General features: G+C 46.2%; 1 protein-coding gene and 1 long non-coding RNA gene across 2 annotated transcripts; one reads left to right on the top strand and one right to left on the bottom strand.

The window, feature by feature from the left end:
- Positions 1-385: 385 nt before the first annotated feature.
- LOC134737238 (uncharacterized) lies at positions 386-13,534 on the bottom strand. Its single transcript, XR_010121930.1, has 3 exons — positions 11,330-13,534; positions 10,234-10,367; positions 386-502 (listed from the first exon to the last, which is right to left on the bottom strand). It is a non-coding gene; the product is annotated as an uncharacterized lncRNA (long non-coding RNA).
- An 8,999-nt stretch (positions 13,535-22,533) lies between these two features.
- LOC134737083 (uncharacterized) lies at positions 22,534-25,659 on the top strand. Its single transcript, XM_063642412.1, has 3 exons — positions 22,534-22,594; positions 24,231-24,327; positions 24,415-25,659. Exons 1-3 carry the CDS (start codon positions 22,534-22,536, stop codon positions 24,875-24,877), a joined length of 621 nt encoding a protein of 206 aa, XP_063498482.1. The 3' UTR covers positions 24,878-25,659.
- The last annotated feature ends 298 nt before the right edge of the window (positions 25,660-25,957 follow it).

Genomic DNA, 25,957 nt, shown 5'->3' with positions numbered 1-25,957 from the left:
GGTGCTTCTGTTTCCAAGGCTTAGTTTCTTCATCTATAAATAGAAATAATAACATCACCCACCTCACAGTTTGTTGTGAAGCTTAAATGCTTTGAAACACTTAGCACAGTGCCGGGCACATAGAAAGCATTTCATATATATTAGCTCTTATAATCAATTACAGGGTCATGCTGGAGAAAGGAAATGAGAGTGAAGCCATGGCAGCCCTCTGTAATGACCACTTCCGTCTCCAATCTGTCCCAAGCCATCTGTTAAATAATCCACTGAAGACGGTTCTTAGGCACCAACCTCAATCTCTCCCATCTAAGGTCTCTAGAATCTCTTTAGAATAAGTGTAAATACCTTGTATGATTTAGCACATTAAGCCAGGCATGGTGGCACACACCTGTAGTTCCAGCTACTCAGGAGCTGAGGCAGGAGAATTGCTTGAGTCTAGGAGGTCAAGGCTGCAGTAAGCTATGATTGCACCACTGTACTCCAGCCTGGGTGACAGAGTGAGACCCTGTTTAAAAATAAAAATTAAAAAAGATTGAGTAAATCCAATGGGATAATGCAATGGAAAGCCTCATACAATTATAATTATTACTCCTGTTGTTTCTTCATTGTTTCCAGACATCTCACCTGCTGCCTGTTCTAGCCAGCATGCTGCCCAGTTTGCCAAGGACCTTCTTAAAACGAAGCCCCTGAAACTGAACATGGAAATTTAAGCAAGCTCTAGCAGGCCTGGGACTGTGCCTAAGGCCCACTGACCCAATACAGCCTAACAACTGGGTCATAAGTTAGCAACCTAAGCAAGAGTAAAATCCGAGCCTGCTGCCTTCCAACCCTGGGCCTCACTGGCCAACAAGGTGCATCAACAGCACCCAGTGTCTGGCAGTGAGATGAGGTCTGTCTGGTACTCCTGAGCACAAGGCAGCCTTCAAGGAATTGCAAGGCACTCACAGTCGTGCTTTATCTACTGGGCAGATGGGAGGGTCTTGCATTTTAACGGAGAAAACAAAAAGAGGCAAAAGCTTTTCCACAGTTCAAAGTCCTCTGAACCTGCACTTTCTCTGATAAGGGATATGTGTGTGTCTGTATATGCGCATGTACACATACACACGTTGTGTGTATTCAAGAGAGGAAAAACAGCACTGCCTTTATCCTTTCTGCCACTGACTCTTGCAGATATGATGATTTTATGTGTTCATGTGAAGTCTGGCCTTAAATGGCAGCATAAGCAGAGAAATGCCAAGGGGAGTGGTGGAACACACAAGGGCATAATTACAGTGAGCTTTGTCCAGCTAACACACCAGTAATTTGCCTCACGGAATGATTCAGCAATAACCCTGCCAGAGTTCCTAAAGAAACCCGATATCTGGGATGATGTAATGTCTCTCCACCTCTGATACCGCCTCTCTCCACACCCACCGCCACACGCTCGCCATCTCGTCTCGAGAGCCACAATTCCATCTGTGATCCTTCAGTTACCATCTGCATTGTGACAAATATGTATCTTATTATTCAAATTGTATTACAATGTACAATGTTGTTCATCTAGCCCTTTACACTTGATAATTCAATAGAAAAATTAAGACCTGGAAAAAATGCTAACCTCTGGTGAGTTATATAGGAACAAAAATCGTGAGCTATATCTGCAGAATGCCTCTAGTATCTCAAATTGGATATTTGGTCCCTGCATCCCATGAATATTCATACTTTGAGGCAAAGTGATTGATTTCATTTATCACTGGAAGTGGAGGTGACTGTCTAGACTTGCTACGTGACAAGCATTGCAGAGAAAGCGACCCTGGCCCTCCTGAGATGCACCTTGTGTGTGGCTGGAAGATACTTTTGCTTGCCTACCCCAAATCCAGATCCATCAATCTCCCCTTCTCCCTGACCAGTAGAACCAGAGAGATGCTCATGGAAGGTGCTCTTAGCATAGTCTAAACTAATTTTGCTTTAGACTAATTTTGATTTGCCACTCCTGACTAGGCATGTAATTCATTTGATTTCACTTTGTGTCAAAGAACAATATAGAAGATCTGGGGGTAGGGAGAGTTCTGGGAAGGATTTCTTTGCTGATAAATAGACACTCAAAAAATATATAGCTTCTTTTTTCTGTGGATGTGGTTGATGCACGGAAGTCCTACAGCCATTTGGCAAACAGGAGAGGAGGTAGCTAGGAAGACGACAGAGATGGCAAAAATCTGGGTCCTCGATGCTGTTGATAAATTGTTAATAGGACAAAAGAGGTAGATCTAAGAAAAAAAATTGCTAATAAACCAAGCTTAGAGCTGCCTTATCTCCAGACTTGGCATTATGTAAGATAATACATTCTTTGTTATTTAAGCTGGTTGGATCAAGGCTTTCTGTTATATAAAAGCTGAAAACATCACTACTACTTGCAGCAGTGACTTTCAAGCTTTTTGATCATAAACCAAAGAGGGAAATATGTTTATGTGTAATGTACTCTAAAATGTTCTATTCTACTCTATTCTATTTCACTTTTTAAAATTCAGGTCACAACCCACTAAAGTGATTTCAAAGCTCACTAATGGGTCATGACCCACATTTCAGAGAACATTAAAGTCATAAGGTATATAAGCTACTGTGATATAATAGAAAGCATAATGTGGTGTCATCAAGGACATACCACTGAAGTGCTGTCATAGGAGGGAATGATCACTTCGAGTTGGGGGAAACAGGGAAGGTTTGAAGGAAGAGCTGGACGTTGAAGAGTAGTTCCATTTCCAGCAAGAGGAGTGGATGGAGAATTGGGGGGTGGGGGGATTTGGTTAGGGAATGACAGGGGCAAAGACAAGATGGTGAGAAATACAGATATGTTACCCAGCAGGGGGTGAACCTGGCCAAACGTGGTGTATGGTTTCCAGAATAGTGAGGAGAAAGGTGTGATTTGGGTTAGGTAATGTACAGCCCCAAATGCCAGGCAAATGGGAGGCCCTATGAAGGCTGTGTAAGGCTGTGTCTAAGAAAATCTAAAGCGGTAGCAGCTGCAAGCTGGGCTGGGCCCATGTCACACCAATAGCTGAAACTGGCAGAGCTTAAGGCCAGAGGCAAATAAGAAAGGCCTGTGCTCTTGGAGGTCTGCTTCTGCCATGTCAACTCCTGCCTGCAATTCCTGCAAACCCATTCTCCACAAGGGTGGGGCTCCTGATCAGTGAGCTGCTCTTCTGTGATGAACAAAGAGTAAGCTGGCCTTTCTAAAAATCTTGCCTGGCAGCCCACAATGTAAACTAACAGTGCTGATGTGATTCTTCTAAATGGCACCATCAGAGAGTGGGCAAGATTGGCCGATTTTCAATCTCAGAAGGCCGACAACCCCCAGCTTCTCATTGTTCATCTTCTTGCTCCCACCTGCTTGCCTGCCGATGTGTTCACATTTTGTTAGATCCAGCCCCCAAAGGTGGGCTGAGCCTTGCTACTTGACACCTCTAATAAGAAAAATTCAGTGGAGGAGGATTTGAAATTGCTAGTTACATTGGGTGTTTGTGCTATCTGTGGATTTTAATTACCCATGTCATTCCTTCCCTAATCTCTCCCTGAAAAGCAAGAATTGACTCTCATGATGGAAATTAATCGGAACTAATCTGCAGCTTCTCTTTTACTATAACCCACAGACCTAAGGGGTTGGCAAATCGGAGTGGAATTTTCCTGGGAATCCACATACTGAAGAATAGAACCAGATTTTAATAACTTTAAAGCAGTGCCAAGTTTATGCTTGCCCTCTCTCTTCAAATAAGTGAGTTTTTGAATATTTAAGACTGAATGATCAGATTTCTGGAATACTGTTTCTGTCCTGACAGTTGATACTGTTTGTGGTTTGGGCGGAGGCCCCTACATATCTGGCCCACTGCCTCCATATGGAAAATTACAACTAAGACCTACCCTTTGGGAATGCAAAGTAAGTTAATTGCTTGGGGTGGGTGGGCATATAGATGATGAAAAGCACCAGCTAGCCACATGTGACCCCAGAGCATATGGAATCAAGTGAGGAGTTAGCATAATTACTGTTGATTCAGCCTTGGTGTCTTCTTCAAGGGGGTTTATTTGGATTTTTCTTTGTAGAAACTTTCAATGCCTCATGTATTAGAATCTAAGATTGGAGTTAATAAGCTGAATAAAAATAAGTGAAGGAAAGAGCAGACAGGTAGAGATTACCTTCTCAACATGTCTAAAGCCACCATCGCCATCTCTTCCCAGTGCTGCATCTGCTCTGAGCTGTCCCTTCTGGGTACATGACACCAGCATTTCCCCAGGCACCTGGAATCTTGGTGTCATCTCCAGTATTCCTGCTCCTTGCCATCCACATGCGGTTGATTGCCAGATCCTTTAAATGCCTTGCCCTCTCTGTTTCTACTCTTCTTAATTCAAGTTCTCAGTGCACCCCCACTGGCCTCCTGCGTTAGCCTCCTTGACTGGCCCTACTGCTTCCCCCGTCTCTTCCCATCTCAGTTCACCCCTTACTTGGCTACTGGAGTAATTTCCTAAATCACAGCTTTCAATAAGTCAATCACTTCCTTGCACTAAATTCCTCAGGGGCTCCCCCATCTAAAGGTTCACAGGTTCAAAGGCTAAACCTATGAACATGTTACCAAGAACCTTCAATACTGTCAGCCCTTCAACCTATCGTCCCAAGTGTTTTCTCCCACGACGTCTGGTTCATAGCCCAGAGTGTAGGGCAGAGAAGGCACTCCTTGTACTTAATCTGGAAGCATTTATCATATTGTATGGAATTACCTGGAACCTGAAACACCCACTAGACAACAAGCTTCATGAAGACAGGGTGGGGTTTTTACTACTGGTGTCTACCATAGGACCAGGCAAATAATTTGAACTCAATAAACGTTAGTTGGAAGGCTGGGAGTGGTGGCTCACACCTATAATCACAGCACTTTAGGAGGCCAATGCAGGAGGATCACTTGAGGCCAGGAGTTCAAGAGCCACCTGGTCAGTGTAACGAGGCCCTAACTCTACAAAATAAAATAATTAGCTGGGTGTGGAGGCATATGCCTGTAGTCCTAGCTACTCAGGAGGCTGAGATGGGAGGACAGGTTGAGCCCAGGAGTTTTCAAGGCTGCAGTGAGTTATGATTGTGCCACTGCACCCTAGCCTGGCTGACAGAGTGAGACCTTCAAAAAAAAAAAAAAATATATATATATATATGTATATATATATATACACACACATCTATATATGTATATATATATATACACACACATCTATATATGTGTGTGTATGTATATGTACACACATCTATATATGTGTATATATATTAGTTGAATGAATCAATGAATGAATAAGTATGTAATAGGTCAGGGATTCTGGTTTTAAATTGAATCTTCTTATCAGTACCTAATATAACCTTTGTCAACTTTCTACTGAAATACCTATTTAGAATGCACGAAGAGTAAAAGCATGTAACCCCACCAGAAGTTAAAACAATTAGAAAATCCACTGCCCAAATATAGAAGAAATGTAGACAAATTCTAAGTTCTATAAGGCAAACTTCAAAATCAAACTAAGAAACAGTACACGTTCCATCATCTCAAAAGAAGAGGCCTGTAATGCCAAGAAGGAAGATAATCTTGTTTCTCTCTAGATTTCTTTTACCTCTGGCCTAGAAGCCCAGGGTCTGGATCAACCAAAAAAATTGGGAATCCATCCCTCAATTGCTTGGGTTCTGTGTTTCAAAGCAGCACTCCATTCTCCTCTTCTTGACCTTACCAACAATTCCCCTCTTTCTGCATTTATTTAGAAATTGCAAGTCCCCATTTAATAAATAAATTCTAAGAAAACAAAAGTGCAGAAAGTTGGGTACATATGTGCATGGTGGTGGAGGTGGTCAGGCATAGGCTGGCAATAGGTCAATTGTTGGGGGCAGCATAGTTCCAACAAAAGTGAGGTTTTGGGTGATGACAGAACCAGGGAAAGCCCTGGGAACAGTATATTCTGGCGTCCAGATGTTTGTGTGTGTGTGTGTGTGTGTGTGTTTGTGCACATGCACATGCGCTTTTTATTTATTCAGAATGTCAACTAGACAGATATTAGTTGTAGGAGAAGATTTTACCTCAATCCTACAAAGCTACATGAAAGGAATACGTGCTCTGTAGTCATTGGAAATTGCATCAAGCTCTGCACACTACACCATCTTCCAGTTGTCTATCTAAGAATAAGATTCCACAAACGTCCAAATGGACAGTGAGTGGACTCAAGAGAGTCACAATGTGTCTTTTAGCAACCAGTAGATCTGAACAGGTTTTCCTTCTTGCAGGATAAGCTCTGCAGTACTGCAGATTAAAGAAAATAGAATGTCATTCAGAAGTCTAGAGGAAGGTCCTATTTCTGAAAGTGATATACTCCATGAACCAGAAGAGAATTCTAAACTACTGTTTTGCGTCTTCGTTAGGACGTAAGAAGACATGGCTTTTATGAAGTAGGAGTGAAAAATTATGAAGAAAGAGCAGGTAGCAATGGAAGGAGAGCAGAATGAAATAAAGAACTATTGTGAGGAATGCAAGGACACATGGTGATGTGATGAAAAGAAGACCAGCAGTGGTCACACAACACCTAAAAGTTATTGATGTTGCCAAGAAAAGAGCAAAGGCAATTGGAACAGATGCCAGAACCAAAGATGTGATCTTTCATCGTAGATGCATAAAGCAAACTCTCGCACTTTCATCAAAGATGTGTAATTACCAGGTTCTCATATCCATGAAGCTTTGCCTGAAACTATTTGTTCAGTAATGGAGTAACAGCCTACTGTGTAACAGACTCTGTGTTGTGGACCAAGATAAAACGGTCATCTCTCTCCTGTGGTCCCTTCCACACCCAGTCCCCAAATCTACCATGCCACCTAAACATTCTGCTGTTTGTAACCATTAACATATCTGCCCTGCAACAGAAATGTGGGGTCCTAGAGGACAGGATGGTAACTTGCCCATCTCTATGTTCTCAGAATCTAATACAAAAAAAGTTTCTTGAATGAATAATGAAGTGCATGAATAAAACATCACCAGATTGACCAACAGTTACAGTTCTCCTATGATTTCTTTGACAATAACAGTTCACAATCAATTCTTCTAGGACCATCTGGTGTTGATTCTCTGACCACACCTCCTGAGGCCTCATCAGAGTATAGAGTCCACTGCACTTGCGGATGTGTAATTAGCTGGTATTTCCTTATCATGTTTCTATTTCCTTGTGGATATTTATTCAAAAACAATTTCTAAGAGCATTCTTTAATAACCTTTTTCCTAATTTTCAAAGCAATGCAAGCCCATTTGTACACAGAAAAGCAGAAAGCAAACTCTCACACTTATAAGAGGTATTTCTGAGGTCTACCCAGTCCTTCAGGGCAGGGCTTTCTGTTTTGATCACAGCCAGCCCCATCTAGAGCACTTGGAACAGCTCAGCATACTGTAGGCGCTCAGTAATGAGTATTTGTCAGATGAATGTTCTTGAGCAGGTACCTGGTCTCTGCAGCCTCAGCTGCTCGCTGGGTAAGGGAAGGAGCTTCCCCGGTACCACCAAGACCCCTGAGCTCCTGGGCATGCCCTGGTGGCCGCCACTGTCCTGGGAATTAGTGCCATCTCTGTCTCCCAGTACTGCAGGCCCCTCTGGGTCCTGTGGCTACCAGGCATTTCTTCTGCATTTGGGGTCCCAGGCCCTGGGGCTTGCTGGGGCCACAGACTGTTTCTGAGCTTAAAAGGCCTGGTTTTCCAGCGTTCTCCATGCATGCTCCCTTCAGAACTGGACAGGAAATCGCCCCCTCCCTTTTTTATGAAGGGTGGAAAGCCTGTGGCCTGACCTACTGATGACCTGGTATTAGAGAAAGCTCTTTATGTCTTTAATATTTTGATGCTTGCTTTAACTGTTCCCCCATTGACCATTTAACTGTGGCTTAGCCTGAAGACTTCGTTCCTCTTCAGTTTTAAGATGCAAAAGAAAAACGATTAGGAAACAGCCTGATACGGTTTGGATGTTTGTCCTCTCCAAATCTCATGTTGGAATGTGACCTCCAGCGGTGGAGGTGGGCCTAGTGGGAGGTGTTAGGGTTGCGGGGCGTAACCTTATGAATATCTCACTCTGAGTTCACAAGAGATCTGGTTGTTTAAGAAGAGCCTGGCACCTCCTCCCTCTCTTGCTTTCAGTCTCTCCACATAATACTCTGGCTCCACTTTGCCTTCTGCCATGATTGGAAACTTCCTGAGGCCTCACCAGAAGCAGGTGCTGGGCCTATGCTTTGTGCACAGCCTGCAGAACCACGAGCCAAATAAGCCTCCTTTCTTTATAAATTACCCAGTCTCAGGCACCCTTTTAAAGCAACGCACATGGACTAACACAGAGCCTAACTAGGAAAGCCTGCTCACAGCCCTTCTACCTCCGCAGTGAATACAGAGGCCCCACCTGGGTGCACCCCCAGGGATGGCGCTGAGGGGAATCAAGTCCCTGAGTAGGAGCTTCTGTGTGGGTAGCTCCCTCTACCACACCCGGGGAGGAACTGGGAGATGGTAGAGGCCAAGATTGCATCCTGTGACTCAGAGAGAGGACAAAAGCGGTCAGAGCCTGTCCATCTTCAAGAAGCCCTCGCCCACCACAGGGAGCGGCTTTCAGGATGCATGGGAGCTGTCTCCAGGCCTCCCATCCTCAGCCCCCAGGTAGCATGGCTCCCCTTTAACTGGCTCTGAAGAGTGGGCATTTGTGTGACATTTCATTTTCTTTTTGGAGGTTGCACAGCCAGCAGTTTGAAAGCCCCTGCCATCCAGGAAAGCCAGAAGTTACCCAGGAAGGGCCTTTTCAGGTGGCAGCACCTGGAGGTGGTCTTTTTCCCCTTCAGCGTTGCAAGTCCCAGAACTCCACTTTGTCAGGACACCCAGAATAGGTCAGTTCTGAGCTACTGACTTAACCAGATCCATAGAGAATAATGCATTGATCAGAGCACCAGTACATCTGTTCACAACTGAGAATGCCCCTTCTCAGGGATCAGAACATTAATGACCAGCATTGGGAGCCATCTGGCTGATTCTTCCTAGTATCAAAGTAGCCAGGGCCAGGTGCGGTGGCTCATACCTGTAATCCCAGCACTTTGGGAGACCGAGGTTGGCAAATCACTTGAGGTCAGGAGTTCAAGACCAGCCTGGCCAGCATGGTGAAAACCTGTCTCTACGACAAATGCAAAAATTAGCTGGGTGTGGTGGCACACACCTGTACTCTCAGCTACTTGGGAGGCTGAGGCAGGAAAATATCTTGAACCCGGGAGGCAGAGGTTGCAGTGAGCCGAGATTGCACCACTGCACTCCAGTCTGGGCAATAGGGCAAGACTCTGTCTCAAAAAAAAAGAAAAAAAAAAATGGTAGCCAGGATGCTACATTAGTAATCAGAAGACTGTTCTGTGGAGCTAGAATAAAAAGCAAGGAAGGTGGATTCAGTCAATGGCATTTTATCCAGGCCATGGTGGACCTGATGATTTGTGTCTTTCTCAACAACAAACTCCTCTCTCCTGCCTGGAAAGCTGCAGCTACCGAATCCAGGTAGCTCCTGGATGCACTGAGTAGAACCTGCCTGGAGCAGACAATGTTCTTGCTACCCCCTGGCCAATTCTCACTTCTTGCTTCCCCAAAGAACCCTGCCTGTCCTGGTACTTATCCTCCTCGGCCTAGGTAGAGGCTTCAGGGAGGTGAGTCCCATCTGAGGACCCAGGAGATGAATCTTCACTGGTCCGTACAGTGGCTCTCCTCCCTGTTGGACCCAGTACCCTCTTTTTATAACAAATATTTTTATATTTTTTTGCCTCAAACTCCTGGGCTCAAATGATCCTCCCAGCTCAGCCTCCTTAGTAGCTGGGACTATAGGCACACACCGCCAGGCTCAGCTAATTTTTTAAAAAAATTTTTTGTAAAAACAGGGTCCTGCTATGTTGCCGAGGCTAGTCTTGAACTCCTGGGCTCAAGCAATCCTACCACCTCAGCCTCCCAAAGTGTTGGGGTTATAGGCATGAGCCACTGCACCCAGCCCTACAAATATTTTATAATCTCCCTTTTACTACACTGAAATGAAATTTGTATACAACATAAACTACCTGTACACATAATTTTAAAAATTAAATAACTATTATGAAGTAGAATTAAAAGAGAAATAATGTACAATAAAACAACATGTATTTCAACATGCAAATGCTTGGCAGAACTATGCTAAAAGAAATAACATTGCAAGTGCCTGGATCCATACCTAGAATCACAGAGAATGTGGCAGCCACTGGGGCAGGCCCGTCGGGTGTATTATACTGGAGGCTCAAATTCCATGAGTAATGTTGACATTGCTAATGTGATTTTCCAAAACAGTGAACAACTCCTGGAAAAGTTCTAAACAAAACAAAGCAAGGTCTTCTCTCTATGTGCACAGCAATTGCTTTCCTGGAAAATACAGTGTGTTTTTTAAATACTTTGGGTTTACATATGAAGAGAGTTTGGTTTTAGCTCAGATCACTTTGAAGATTTTTCATTTGTGCAAATGTTCAATGGGATATTCAAAAACCATGCAGGTCACAGAGTGTGACCATGACCATCCCACACATTGCAGGTTGTCTACCATCTCTAGCCTCTGCCCACTACATGGTCATAGCCCTCCTTGAATTATTGTGCCAGCCAAAAATGACCCCCGTCACGTTTTCACAATGCCCCGTGGACCCAAGTGAATCCTGGTGCTCCCATTCCCCCTTTCCTGTAATGAAACACAAGGGGAATTCCACTGGAGGCCTTTTGCACAAGGTGTTTCTTTAATACCTGGTAAGAAGAGACACAGGTGAATAAACAGCATCTTTCTCTGCCTGTGGTTGTTGCATGAGAATGCAATGTTTGGGGTCTGCAGCCCCCTTGCTAGCTGGGGGCAACCAGCCTGAGAAAGAGGCCAGCACACTGGGCAGGGCAGAGCAGAAAGGGGGAAGGAAGCTGGAGACCAGATGGCTTCAAATGAGCCACTGCAACAACCAGTCCCGGAACTGCCCCACCTCCAGATATTAAATAAGTGTGCAAGTTGGTAGAGTTGGAACTTTCTGTTCTTACAGCCAAAAGCTTCTTCCTGATAAAAAATATTCACAGCTGGGTGTGTTGGCTTATGCCTGTAATCCCAGCACTTTGGGAGGCCAAGGCAAGAGGATTGTTCAAGGCCAGGAATTTGAGACCCAGCCTGGGCAATATAGTGAGACCCCGTCTCCATAAAAGAGAAAAAAACTTAAATTATTTTTATACAGCACTTATATCATGGCTGTTTGAAGCCTCCATTTTGGGGTTTAATGCAGAGAATCTGCCTCCTTACTTGGTTTTACCTTGAGAGACAGTGAGGTGATTTGGTTAAGGACAATTTCTGGTTCACATTCCAGGTCAGCTTCCGTAGGCAGTGTAAATTTTAGCAAGTCAGTTAATCTTTTGATGTCTCATTTCCTCACCTGTAAAATAGGGACAATAATGGCTTTCAAATTATGGGGATGCTGTAAGGATTAAATTAAACAAGTTAATGCAAGTAAGCACTTCAAACAGTGTCTTGCACATCACTGAGGCTGAATCAATGTTAGCTATGATTACAGAGTATTTTTAGTTTCTTAGTTAGACTTCTTTTGGCCGCAAATAACAGAAATTCAACTCAAACTAAATTAAGCAAAAAAAAAAAAAAAGAGAGAGAGAGAGAAGTTATTGACAACTGAGGATACCAAGATGGGTTACAGAACAAGGAAGAACAGCTGGATTTATGCCCCGGGCTCAAAGGTGATCTGGTGCCTCAAGACAAGTGGTTTCTATCCTCAGCTGCTTGTAAGAATCACCAAGACAGCTTTTAAAAGTCCCAAGGCCTAGGCAGCACCGAAAACCAACCAAATGAAAATTTCTGGGGCTGGAATCCAGGCACCAGTATTTTTTCAAGCTCCCCAGTTGATTCCAACGTTTAGCCAAGGTTGGAAACCACTGCTGTTGAATCTCTCTTTGTCTGCCTCTCCTCTTTGCTTCTCTTTTCTTCCTTTCATGCTACAGAAAGCTCTTCCCACCACAGCCTCAGATGCCTATCCTTCCATTACAAAAATCTCAATAGAAAAAACAAACAACAAAAGAACTGTTTTCATCCCACCATCCATATATAAATGGATTTGGCCTATTAGATCTTGCGTTCACCCTTTTCATTCTGATCACTGTTGCTGGGGCATGGGGGAATGAACACATTCCTGCATCCAGGAAACTTGATAAGTCACCAGAAATACTTGGAATGGACACAGAGCAATTCCTTCAAAGATCTAAGAAAATTGAAGAGGAAAAATCCAGATACATCATCTAAATAAAGTAAAACTAGTTAGACTTCATCTTGGTTGATATAATGTATTGTCAGCATTATTAGCTTCAGCCATTTTTGTAACCAATAAGATTTGGGCTTGATGGTGTCTTGTCTTTGCATCTTTTAACCACTGCAAGTGACGGAGGCTATCGCTTTGCTAGGATGTTGCCTGGGTCTGTCTCTCAACTACCTTGATGGAATTGCAGGCTGTTGATTCTCTAAAACTGCTTATTCACTGACTCCCTGTCACGCCCACGGTTGACTGATCTCATATGTTACCCTCTTGATTTCTCTTCATTTCACTTGGGGATAAAGTCAACTTTAGGTAGGACTCTATTAGTATTTCAGCTCAAACTGAAATCCATTTTCTCAAACTTTTGGCCTTCTCCTCCGTTTTACTTGGTGATCTCCAGGTTGGAGTAGCTCTTATGGAAATGCTTTGGGTTAAATTTTTTTTAACTAAAAGATGATTGAAATTATACATGGAATCTTCAATTGTACTTATCCACTTGTTCTGAAGCACATGTAACAGATCCTTTTTTTAAGACTGGAATTATCGAGAGCTTGTTTGGAGGTTCTAGCAGGGGAGCGCAGCTCTATACCCTTGACCGAAGACCAGTCGTCCTCTATCGGAGATGGTCCTCCTCATCCACTGAGCATGAGGCTTCGGGAGGGTGCACATGGAGCAGCAAGGCAGGAAGGAGACACCTGCCTAGCCAGCCAGAGCAGCTGAATCAACCCTGGCAATCAATGGGGTGACAGATGTCGCAGCCAGATCGCCCTCACAGCCAAAACTGGATATTATTGAGAACAATAAAACACATTCCCAACCCTCCAGAAAGTGGGGACTTTTTGATCAGTTGGAGGGAAGTGCATTTGAGGAGAGAAGCCACAGTAAATACCCGCACAGGATTAACATAATTCCCAGTGGAAGCAAATGGCACCTGTGGAGCATATCCGTGTCCCCAAGGAGTCTGTTCCCTTCGCTCTGTCTCTGTGGCCTTGTCATCGCACATTTTCTGAATTCAGCTTACTGTAGGTTTCACAAGACTCTGGTTGCACACTGAGCAGTTAATTTGGATCTCTGGGTTTCCCAACTGGCTAAAGCCACTGCTGCAGCACGACGGAGGGCCGACGGGCAAGCTGGGGAGACACTGCCACGAGAGGATCGCAGAGGGCCTTTGCCATTCTGTGCACTACCGCCAGCAGCTTGGAGTGGGAAGGAGTCTTGATCTTTTGGTTGGTTCTTACGCAGACACCTGACAGGCCTCTTCCTGTTTTGTTCACTCTTTGCATAGTTTCAGATGAAGCGAAAAAGGGCCCCCGAAGGAGCTTTGCTTACCACTAGAGGGAGGAACACCCCAGGCCCGTGCCGCCTGGAGGACAAGGGCCCGCAGCACAGGAAAAGATTTACCACACTTTCCCCCAGCAACCCTCCTCCCTCCAGCTGGGCAGGAAGCCACCTGCCACAGCAACGGTCACTGCTGGGGTCACACTCTTCGTGTGCATTACATTTCCAGATCTGATTTCTGCGTGAAGCCACAGCATCCTCCTTGGTGTTCTTTGAAAGCTCTGTGTTTTTCCAGCTGTTCCACAAACCTTTGTTGGCCTGGGCTGCTTTGCACATAGCTTCCCAAAATTACTGAGGCTATAGACATTCTTTCCACCCACTGTATCTGCACTGATCCCTCCACCATTTGTGAATGCCAATCCTTACCCCATCTTACGAGTTTGTCTCACTTCCGGGTATCAAAAAAGCTGTGTGCGTCATTCTCAGCCCGCAGGTAGCACTGGAAAGGGGTCACTAGGCACAGCCGGGTTAACTTCCTCTATTCTGGAATTTCATAGAAATAGAATCACACAATATGTCCTTTTTCTGTGTGGCTGTGTTTGGCCAACACATTGTCTGTGAAATTCACCCATGTGATTGTGTGTATCACTTAAGTCATTCTTAAATGTGGTCATTCTTAAATATGGTCAGCAATATTTCACTTACGAACAGACCACAGTTTATTTCCTTATTGATGAATGCTTAGGTTATTTCCAGTTGTTTTTTTTTTTTTTTTTTTTTTTGAGACGGAATCTGTCTGTCGCCCAGGCTGGAGTGCAGTGGCGCCATCTTGGCTCACTGCAAGCTCCGCCTCCCTGGTTCATGCCATTCTCCTGCCTCACTCTCTGGAGTAGCTGGGACTACAGGCGCCCGCCACCACGCCGGGCTAATTTTTTGTATTTTTAGTAGAGACGAGGTTTCACCATGTTAGCCAGGATGGTCTCGATCTCCTGACCTTGTGATCCGCCCCCCTCGGCATCTCAAAGTGCTGGGATTACATGCATGAGCCACCGCGCCCGGCCTCCAGTTTTTTATTATTTTGAATCAGGCTGCTATGACCATTCTTGTGCAAAGCCTCCTCTGGATGTGTGTGTTCATTTATCTTGCATATATTCCTAGGAGTAGAATGCTTTCCCTGTAAGTGTGTGCTTCACTTTATTAGAAACAACCAGTTTTGGCTGGGCATGGTGGTTCATGTCTGTAATCCCAGTACTTTGTGAGACTGAGGTGGGCAGGTCACTTGAGGTCAGGAGTTTGAGACCAGCCTGGCTAGCATGGTGAAACCCCCTCTCAACTAAAAATACAAAAATTAGCCAGGCGTGGTGGTACACGCCTGCAGTCCCAGCTCCTTGGAGGCTGAGCCAGGAGAATCGCTTGAACTCAGGAGGTGGAGGTTGCAGTGAGCCGAGATTACGCCACTGCACTCCAGCCTGGGTGATGCAGCAAGACTTCATCTCAAAAAAAAAAAAAAAAAAAGAAACAGCTAGTTTTCCAAAGCAGTTTTAATATACATTTAATCTTAACAACAACCTTAAGTGCACATCAGTCAGCTCACAATTGCTTATTGAGCACCTATTAAGTGTCATGCACTATTCTGAGTGCTAGGATAGAGCAATGAATAAGACAGGCAAGGTCCCTGTCAGTAAGACACATTCTCATGGGGGAAGATGGGCAATTCAACCTAAATAAACACTAACAATTAGGCCAGGCGCATTTGCTCACGCCTGTAATCCCAGCACTTTGGGAGGCCGAGGCAGGTGGATCACTAGAGCTCAGGAGTTCAAGACCAGCCTGGGCAACATCGTGCCCCATCTCTACCAAAAAGTACAAAGAATTAGGCGTGGTGGCGCCCACCTGTAATCCCAGCTACTCAGGAAGCTGAGGTGGGAGCCTGAGGGGCAGAGGTTGCAGTGAGCCGAGGTTGCACCACTGCACTCCAGCCTGGGTGACAGAACGAGACCCTTGTCTCAAAAAAAAAAAAAAAACCTGAAAACCTGCAGATTATTTCAGGTGCTCGTACGTGGTGCTATGGGAAATGGAGTGATATGCTGGAGCACTGTGGAAGGGTGCTATTCTGTTTCGATGTTCAGGGATGGTCTCTTTGAGGAGCTCACAACTGAGTTAAGACCTGAGAGACAGGGAAGATGTGACCCTGCAGAGCTTCGGGAAGAGACTAGAGGCAGAAGGAACAGTAGGTGCAACTGCCCTGGGACAGGAAAAAAGTGTGGTGGTGGCCGGGTGCAGTGGCTCACACCTGTAATCCCAGTACTTTGGGAAGCCGAGGCAGGTAGATCACCTGAGGTCAGGAGTTTGAGATGAGCCTGGCCAACATGGTGAAACCCCGTTTCTACTAAAAATACAAAAAATTAGCCAGGTGTGGTGGCGCATGCCTGTAATCCCAGCTACTTGGGAGATTGAGGTGTGAGAATCACTTGAACCCAGGAGGTGGAGGTTGCAGTGAGCTGAGATCGTGCCACTGCACTCCAGCCTGGGCAACAAGAGCAAAACACCGTCTAAAATGGTGTCAGGCACCGATCTAGGCTCTGAGGATCCAGCAGTGAACAAAATAGACAAACATCCTGCCGTCAGGGAACAAGAAGAGAGCAGGTAGGAGGGCATGGAGGAGGAAGAAGAGACTAGGTGAAGTAGGACCATGTAGACCACAGAAAGGAGTTTGGATTTTCGCCTGGAGCAGCAGGAAGCCATGGAGGGGTTTCAAGCAGAGATGTGAAGATGACGTAATTGACAGCAAGGATGGAGGCAGGGAAACCCATTAGAAGGTCATGTAGTGATTAAGGCTGGAGATCGTAGGCTGGGATGACTGCTATGACTGGAAACAGCGAAGGTGATCTGCATTCAGGAATATTTTAGGGGTTAGCCAAGAGGATTTAATAAAAGATTGATTATGGGGTGAACAAAAAGAGAAATTCAATTATAATTCTAGGCTCTTCACCTGAGCAACTGGGTAGATGCTTGTACCACGCACTGGGATTGGGATGATGGGGAGGAAAGCCTTGGGTAAGGAAAAGCAGTAGTTCCCTTTCACCAACTGTACAATGCAAATGGATGTTCCAGCAGAAATGATCAAGTGGCTAAAAGAATTAGGGGTTCATGGGGGAGAGTGAGCCTGAAGATCCAACATTGCAAATCATCAGTATATAGGCAGCTTTTAAAGCTACAAGATGGAAGGAGATGACCTAGGAGGAGAAAGTAGGCCAAGAAGAGGACAGAGAATGCCTGGAATACACTGAGAATGTGAAGTTCCATTTTGCAGATGAGGAGGCAAGGCTCAGAGAAATTACACCATCTCCCAAGGTCAAACAGTATGATGAAGCTGGTCTGACTCCAGGGTCTGTATGCTTACCCACTTCACTCTAATCCCTGAGGTTTCTGAGCTCTGCCATTTAGATGTCATATGACCTCAGCAAATTACTTAGCCTCTCACAGTTTTCTTGTCTATAAAGTGGGGATAACAATAATTATACATTCCACATAGGGCAATGTGAGTAAAATAAATTAATATAATTTAAGTGCTTAGAACAATGCACGGCTCACAGTGATATTAGCTAGTATTGTTACGTAGGCCACAGGGTCAGAATATGCAGGCCTCAGAGGGAAGAGGAATACACATTTCTGAATCTACACAACCAGGTGAACTGGCTCCAGATGTCACAGTCTGGGATCCGTGGCATCAACCAGTGGCTGAAGAGAGTAGGTCTGTCTCAGACAGGAACTCTTACACCTGCGGCCACGGCAACAATTGGTTGCATGGTGTGGACATACCTTCGACCCCCTCCTTATGCAGGTGAACTGTGGCACATTGGGATCCAGTCAGTAACGGAGAGGTCAGGGCTTCAGGTGGAGGACACAGTGGCTCAGGCTAGGAATGAAACCAAGTGAGGAATGGACTTTTTCCCAAAGTGTACACAGAAATGCCTCCTACTCTACTCTTGCTGGCATTTGCTGCTTGGCCGTGACTCAGGATTCCACCACATAGCATCTATTCCACAAAATCCACGTCTGAAAGAAGAGAAGAGAAAGATCTAGTCAATACTGAATGTAGTTTATGCACATGAGGCAAACACTTGTTTTTTTGTGAGCACAGTTTCTTTTGCCCCCATTTCCTTAAAGTTACTGCCCGACCCACTCCCTATGTGGCTCACAGACGGCAACTCCCTGTCCTCAGAGGTGGTCCAAATGATAAATGCATGATCCAAGCTGCAGCAACCCAAAATTTTCCTCTTAGGTTTTACAGTAGATACTGGGAAAACAACCTCTTTTGCCTTGGGGGTTGCAAAGCTGTAAGGACATACACACGGAGCTGTGCCTCCTTAGCCGCCTTTGCCCATCAGCCATGAGTGAGAACGTAGCCTGCAGAGAGAGGTAAAAACCAAGAGATGGAAAGCTCTGGTGGCTCCATCTGAGCCCCTCGCTCACTGTTCACTGTTGTCTGGGCCCACCCATTATTAAACTTTTAAAGATTCATATTAGTTTCCACTGCTGGCAATTGTCACAGCCTTAGCTAAGACTCTCCTGAAAGTAATTCAGTATTGTCAGTTAGCTTTACGAATGATGAACCTAGCAGGTTAAAAGTTCCAATGCGGCCGGGCGCAGTGGCCCACGCCTGCAATCCCAGCACTTTGGGAGTCCAAGGCGGGCAGATCATAAGGTCAAGAGATCGAGACCATCCTGGCTAACACGGTGAAACCCCATCTCTACTAAAAATACAAAAAAATTAGCCAGGAGTAGTGGTGGGCGCCTCTAGTCCCACCTACTCAGGAGGCTGAGGCAGGAGAATTGCTTGAACCTGGGAGGTGGAGCTTGCAGTGAGCCGAGATTGTGCCACTGCACTCCAGCCTGGGCAACAGAGCAAGACTCAATCTCAAAAAAAAAAAAAAAAAAGTTCCAACACAAGGTCTCGTGGCATTTAAATAACTGACCACCCGAGCTTATGTGGTCTATTTTTACTTTATCACCCTCCCTGTAGGGTACCTATCGGCTCATGTGTCTTTTAAAGACTCCTTCAAAGAAAAACCCCCAGCTCATGTGGCCAGAGTGTTTAGAGTCAAGGAGACACCAGTTGGACAGCACTTTGCTTGGGGAGCTAGAATATCTCTAGACAAGGAGACCAAAGACTCCGAATTAAAATCATGCTGGACCAGATCAAGCTACCCTTTGGGCTTGAGTCTTTACAATTCTAGACCCAGTGAAAATGTCCTCTTGAATCATGAGGGCCTGAAGGGTTTTGTGCATTTCTAGACTCTCATGGATTCAAGCCGGACAGAGTAAATCACTGGGTGGCATTTGTTTTATTCACATGTATGTGCATATGTGTATATATGTGTGTGTGCATACATATGGTATATATATGCATGTGTGTATATATGTATGCAGTGTATGTCTATGCACACACACACATACACACACACACACACACACACACACATGCACATGTTCCAGCCTCACACTTATTCAGAAAAATTGAATTAAAGAGATGGTTAAAAAAAAAATCAGAATTTTTTAAAACTTCTTCGAAAATCATCTCCTGGCCTTCACCTCATTTTCTCCTGTGACATTTTCATCTCAAAGCTCTAAATTCTTTTCATAGCCCCTGAGTAGGTGACAGCCACTTGAGAACAGTCTTGTATTGTCTTGCTTTCTTTTGGAAAACAAGGTGGGCAGGTGATTTGAGGAGTTGGAAGAGGGGAGGGTACATTTTTCCTGCACCTCAGATCTGGCAGTCCCAGGTTTTAGAAGCTCCAGAAAATGTAGCACTTGATTAGGCTGGGAGAGAGGAGACCCAGGAGGCCCAGAACTAGAAGCAAATGTGGGTTTGAAGTGTTATTCTCGTCTCCTCTAGGCCAGTCTCTCCTCATTATTCTCACTGCCTGAAACAGCTATTTTCTAAAGAGTAACTCTCTCCTTGCTGAAGCAGAGCTTTCGTCTGACTATTGCATTCCTGTATAGGAGTGAGGAAATTGGGAGAGAGGACCAAGTTCCCATGCAGCCACCTCGCTGCCAGAGCAGGCGGACGCTGTGGGCATGTGTGGGTGGTGGTGCCCCTGTCTTCATCATTGTGCTGGTGACTACAATCAGCCTCTTAGAGGATGGTAATAAGATTCTTGCAGAAAGCTACAAAATCCTCTGTGGCAGATGGTTCTGGTTTTTCTTATTCCACTATTATCTTTCTTGAGAAATGTGCTCATCAACATCCCGCTTTCTTGTGCTTTATTTTGACAAAGCCAGAAATTAATTTTTAATCCTTTTTATCTGACCTTCTTTTAATCATAAATTCAAGGAGCATTATTACCTTTTAGAAACAAAAGTAAGTCATTAGCCAGCCTCTTCCCTCTGCCCCTCCCACACAATTTTTTTTTAACACTGAAAAAATCCTTTAAATTTCTCTGAACCTACAGAGATGATATTTACCATTGCTATGAGTGCCCTGGTGATGTACGATTTCATTTTTTTATTGGCTGGGGGGCAGGGTTGGGCTATTGTGTTTTGGTTATTTTTTACTTCCTCTCTAGACAGACGTAAAAGCAAAAAATATTATAGGCTCCAACAAAAAGAGCGGCTACCATTCATTAAATGTCCTCGACATGCAAGTACCGTGCTAAACAATGTACCGACATTATCTTACTAAATCCTCACATTAATGCTCTAAGTAGGTACTATTATTACCCTATTTAACAGATAAAGGGACTGAGACTTGTAGAAAGGAACTTGTTCAAGATCAGATAGCCAGGATGCAGCAGAACTGGAACTCAAAGCCAGGGAGCTCCACTCCAAAGCCAGTGCTTTGAGATGGCACATTCTTCTGTTTTCCCTGATGAATTCTAGTTGTATTAGTGGTAGTTTCTGGGCTTTATGGGAGTTTTTTCCTAATTTTAAACTCTTGTTTGGGGCCAGATGTTAAAATGCTCATTTATGGAAAGAGAGCTGGACATGAATTATGGAGGCACTGGCCTGACCTTAAAGATGCAAGGTAGACCCACCATTTTGCAAATGAAGAAATTAGAGTATGGTGTTTCTGTTAACTATTGCTATCTAGAAAACCACCCTAAAATTTGGTGGCTTAAACCACAAAACCATCTGTATTGCTCCCAATTCTGTGGGGTAGGACTTTGGGCAGAGCCCAGAACTACCATTTGGGAATGATTCCACGTGGCATGGGCCAGGCTGGCCTGATTATGACTAGGGCATCTCTCTATGACTAGGGCCTCTCTCATGCTTGGGGCCCTGGGGTTGGCTGCAGGCCCTCTGCCCAGCAGGACAACCTGGACTTTATATGGTGGCACAGGGTGGCAAGAGAGGGAAAATAGAAGCTGCCAAGCCAGTAAGTCTAGGCCTAGAACTGGAACAGCGCCCCTCTGTCTCATTCTTTGGGCCAAAGCCAGTCACGAGCAGCATAGTTTCAAGGGAAGGGGCACTGACTCCACCCTGTGATGAGAGGAATAGCATGTGAATACAGGGATGGCCTGTTCATGGCCATCTCTGCAGACTGTCACACATAGTGACTTGTAGTGGCAGATAGCCAAGTGTTAAGCTAATATTACAGAAAATCCCACTATGGCTGCTTTCCTGGAAGGGAAAAGATTCCCTTTAGACAGTATGTTGTGTTTTGACTCTCTCAGCCTAACAATTAAATGTGGGAGGTATTTTAGCAGGGACGGGGGCTGGCATCACTCATCTTTTCCTGTGGGAGATGACAGTCTCGTGGGCCTATGTGACCCGTCCAGTCCAGTTGGGGGCGGGGGGCACCTTCCCTTAATCTAAACAGCCTGCACATTCTCTTTGCCAAGAGAGAAGCCCAGGCAAAGAAAAGGGGGCAGAAGGTGGTCACTCCACTGAGGACACAGAGGCAATGAGCCCAAGGATGTTACAGAGGCTGCCAAGGTGAGTGGGGAAGAGAAAACTTGTTCCATCCACCTAAAATGATCAGCCCAGTCTATCTCTAGTGAAAAACAGACCAATGGCCTCGTCAAGAAGAATTTAGTGATAAAAGAATTTCAGGCCTCAACTAGCAGAGCATTAATAATCATTTTATCAAGCTTGTCCACCCACCTGAGCAAGGAGCAAACCACAAATTCAAGGTCAAATGTAAAAATGTGTACCTGGGATGGAAAAGCAAGGTGGATTACATCCAGTTGAAGAATAATTTAAATCAGAGAATTGTTAGAGTCAGAGGCAGCCTAGGAGACCCAATTTAGTCCAATCCCAAGTTCTGCATGAGAAGACTGAGGCCCAGAGAAATGAGGTGCCTGCCAGGTTCCACGCTCTGTTATTCTTGCATTGATAATGAGCACTTAGTAAGCACTCACTAGATTAGGTGTCAGGCGTTCTGCTTGGTGATGAGAATTCAAGGCGGAATAGGACATAGTCCTTGCCTTCAAAAGGCTGACTGTCTAGTGGTGGGAAGAAGGACACGAAAAGCAATGATTCCAGAACAATGCAGGGTTACAGCATTCCGAGGGGACTTTGGGAACCCAGAGAGGTGGCCCTAGGACCAGAGCTCCACTTCTCAGCTCCAGGTCCCTTGCTTCATGCCCATGAGCTCCGAGTGGAAGAAAGTTTGTTTTTAAAAAAAACCCTGCCTACTGAGCTGTTCATCAGAGCTACATTGCGATTTAAAAGAAAGTGTGGTCTTACAATCTTATGTGCATTAATAAGAAAAAATCCTAACTGTGCCTAGTATTTGGACAGATCCTAACAGAACCTTCGCACATCTCACATCACACACAATCTCATGACACGTGGCCCCACCACCAGTCCTGAGGAAGGCAGCTAGCTTTCATCCAGAGCCTCTGACTTGTAACCCCTTCACTGAGCTACTAAATGAGACATATTCTGGCTGGAGCCTCAGGAGAACCAGACCAAGAATGGACTTCGCCACCAGCATGCACGACCGGCCCTATGCCAACTCAGAATACTGGTTAAAAGGTGTGTCCAGATCTAATGAGAGCCTAAGAGGCACTTTCCCACCTGCATGATAGAGAGGCCAGCACAGACCTGGGTGTTACTTAAGCCCTCTGAGCCTTAGGTTGCCCATGTGTGCAATGGGAATCATCATCATCGTCACCTATACGAGGCTCACTGTGTGTCAGCTGCTGACTTGAGGGCTTTGCAAGATTGCCTTGTTTAGTCCTCACAGCATCCTGTGAGTTACCAGTGATAATAACTCTATTTTACAGATGGAGAAATTGAGGACTAGAAAGCTTAATTCTCCTTGCCCAAGGCCACCCAACTAGTGAGCAGGAGGGGTGAGATTCAGCCTCAGATGGCCTCCAGGAAATCGGCACAATTAACGCTCTGCTACAACATTTCCGAGGAGGAACTGAGACTCCCCACACAGTCAGCCCCCTCTCCTACTTCCACCCCTTTTCCTTGTGTCTCCTGGGGTCCTGACCAGGTGGCCTCCTACTCTCTGGCCTTCTGTGGCTCTTAGCATCTGCCAGGTCCCCCTGTAACCTTCAGCATCTGCCCCAGGAGACCTGTTTTCTCTGGGCTTCAGGCCCCCCCAGAATCCCACTAACATCCTCAGGGACGCTCAGGGCTCTTGGTCCCCCATCCCTCACCCCAGCAATACCGCCCCACACCCCAGCAATACTGCCCTTCTCTTCCAGCCCCCAGGGAGGCAGTGGAGTGTGATGGTTTTCAGCCTAGTTTTCCTATGAGAGAGGAGAGGAGGGGGCCTGGAAGGTTCCTTCCCTGCTTCTGTCATTCCCTGGCCAACTCAGCCAAGAGGGCCACTAGAGAGCGAAAGCATCCAATACAGCTGACCTTCACCGAGGACTCAGGGCACCAGCAAACTTCCAGGCAAAATCTCGCCTCCTCCTCACCAGAAACGTGCAGTGAGTGTTGCTCCCCACACCCACCCCATTTTATACACAAAGAACAGTGCCCAATTCCGCCTAACTAGCGAGTGGCAGAGGGGGAATTCAAACCCCTGTCCATCTGCTGCAGCGCCCACGCCCTCTCTATTTCCACACAAGAGGAGAGGTAAAGGGCCAGCGGGTGTTGAGTGGCTCCAAATGTCACCCTCAGCCCAGCAGCGGTAGCATCACCGGGGAGCTTGTTAGAAATACGCACTCTCAGGACCCTCCCTAGACCTACTGAGTGGAGGCCTGCATTTTAACAAGATCCCAGGGGATTCAAACCCATCAAAGTTTGGGAAGCCTAGGTCTGGATCCATAGTTCGCCACTCTGGCTGAACAGTGGAGTCACCTGGGGAACTTTACAAAATGCAGGTGGTGCCCGGGCTCCACCCCCGTGGCTCTGAGTTCATTGGTCTGGGCATCAGGAATTTTTACAGCTCCCAGTGATTCTAATGGACAGCCACCTCTGAGAAGCGCTAGGCAGGAGAAGGGGAAATCCTGAAGGCAGTGGGGGGAGGTGGCCACCAGCGACTTGCCACCCCCTCCCGAGACAGAGCCAGCGCAGGAGGGTGTGACCAGCATCAGGGAGGCGGGGAGACACAGTTACAGGACGGTGACAGTTTGGGTGTCCTTTCCGCCAGTGAGCGCGAGGGGACGGAGGGGCAGGGGTTTCCTCCTTGGGAACGCGGGCTGTCCGGCAGCCAAGGAAGGCCGCGACCTCTGGGGGTCCCCGCCCGCATCAAGCGCCCCTTGCCGAGGGAACCTGGCCGGGCGAGCGGTGCGCGCAGGCTCAGAGGCGTGAGAGCGGGCTGGGCGGCGGCGCGGCCGGGAGCGGGTGACTCACAGGGCGGGGGCGGCTGGGGGCGGCCGCGGAGCCAACTGCAGCAGCAGCCGGCCCAGCCTGCCCCGCAACAGCCAGTGCGGCTCCTGGAGGGAAAGGAGCAAGGCGGCCCCGCAGGTGTGGCGCGGCCCTGGGAGGGCGCGTGCGAGCGCTCCTTTGTTTGGTGCCCGCACAGCCCCGGGCCCCAGGCCTGAACGCCAGCCTTCCCGAGCTGAGTCACAGCTGCAGAGTCCGCGGGCGACCATACGGCCCCGCCCGGAAGGATGCGGCCCTTTCCTGAAGCTGGCGAGTTCGATGCGGTGGCGGGGACAAAAGCCAGGGGAAGGTGGCGGCTTCTATTCTACAAAGCCCTTTAGGGAAGAGGGGAGTCAGGCCGCCTTCACCCAGTGCAGGTCCGTCACGATGGTCACCCAGAGCACTCACGCAGAAAGCCAGCTTGCAGCCGCCAGCCCTGAGGATGCCGCCCCCAAGGGGCTCATTGCTCTAATCACCCGTCCAGGGGCTTGAGGCAAAGCTCCAAGACAGACCTGTAGCAGCATGGCCCAAAAAGTTCCTCTGCTGCCCCAGTCCCATACCTGCCTGAGGTACGGGGGTTCAGGCTGAGTCGGCTGACCTGGAGTCATCTGGAAGCCTTGTCAGAAATGCAGATTCTGCAGTGCTGTTCCCAGAGGATGAGATTCAGCAGAACTGGATAAAGCCATGAAACCTACATTTAATAAGTGCCCCTGGGGTTTTTTTCAGCAGGGGGTTGGTACAGTTCATTTTGATTTTGTAGAAGATCGCATGAACACAGATGTGTTAACCACATATGGGTACCACTGAATGACAGTAAGTTGAGGAATTTGCCCAAGAAGACACAGCTAGCAGTTGGCAAAGGTGGGAGTCAACCCAGGGTCACCAGGCCCCCAAGTCTGTGTTTCTAAGCACAGGCCAAACCTCTACAGCAGTTCCCTAGGAGCTTCTAAACTCTTCCTTTGTACTTTTGTGTTATCCAATATCACCCGAAATAAGCAGCATCAGCTGACACTCTTCTACCTTTTGATTGTATAGGGATGTTGTTATGGTATGTGGATCTGGATATGTTGTAACTTAAGCCTATCAGTCACTAATAGACATGAACACCCAGAAGGGTCTATTATGTCTAGATGGATGCCAACTCGAATGGATTTTTATATAATCTCTAGTTTAAAGGCTGCTAGTCTATCAAAAGAGGATAGAGAAAAAAATACACTGAAAATTAGATTTAAGACAGATTTATCCCTTTGCTTGGCAAATGTCATCTTATCCTGTTAACAGACCGCAATGAAAAAAGTTAACAAAAAATAAATTACATTTTCAACAATTCGCTTGAAGTGCAGGCACAGATGTCTCTGGGGGCAGACTGCCTTGGCTCAAATCTCAGCATTTCTACTTCCTGAGCTGTGTGAACTTGGACAAGTTTGTAACCTCTGTGCCTCAGTTTTCCTGTCTGAAAAAATGTAAACGTAAATATTTGTCTTATACTTACTACGTGTTGGATATTATATGAAGAGATTTGCAAGTGTTATTTTACGTAATTCGCACTTTACAAAGGAAACTGCAGCGCAG

The sequence above is a fragment of the Symphalangus syndactylus genome, chromosome 7 (genome assembly GCF_028878055.3).
Source record: "Symphalangus syndactylus isolate Jambi chromosome 7, NHGRI_mSymSyn1-v2.1_pri, whole genome shotgun sequence".
NCBI lineage: Eukaryota > Metazoa > Chordata > Mammalia > Primates > Hylobatidae > Symphalangus > Symphalangus syndactylus.
Note: the sequence above shows the minus strand (reverse complement) of the source record. Positions and strands in the feature narration are given on the sequence as shown.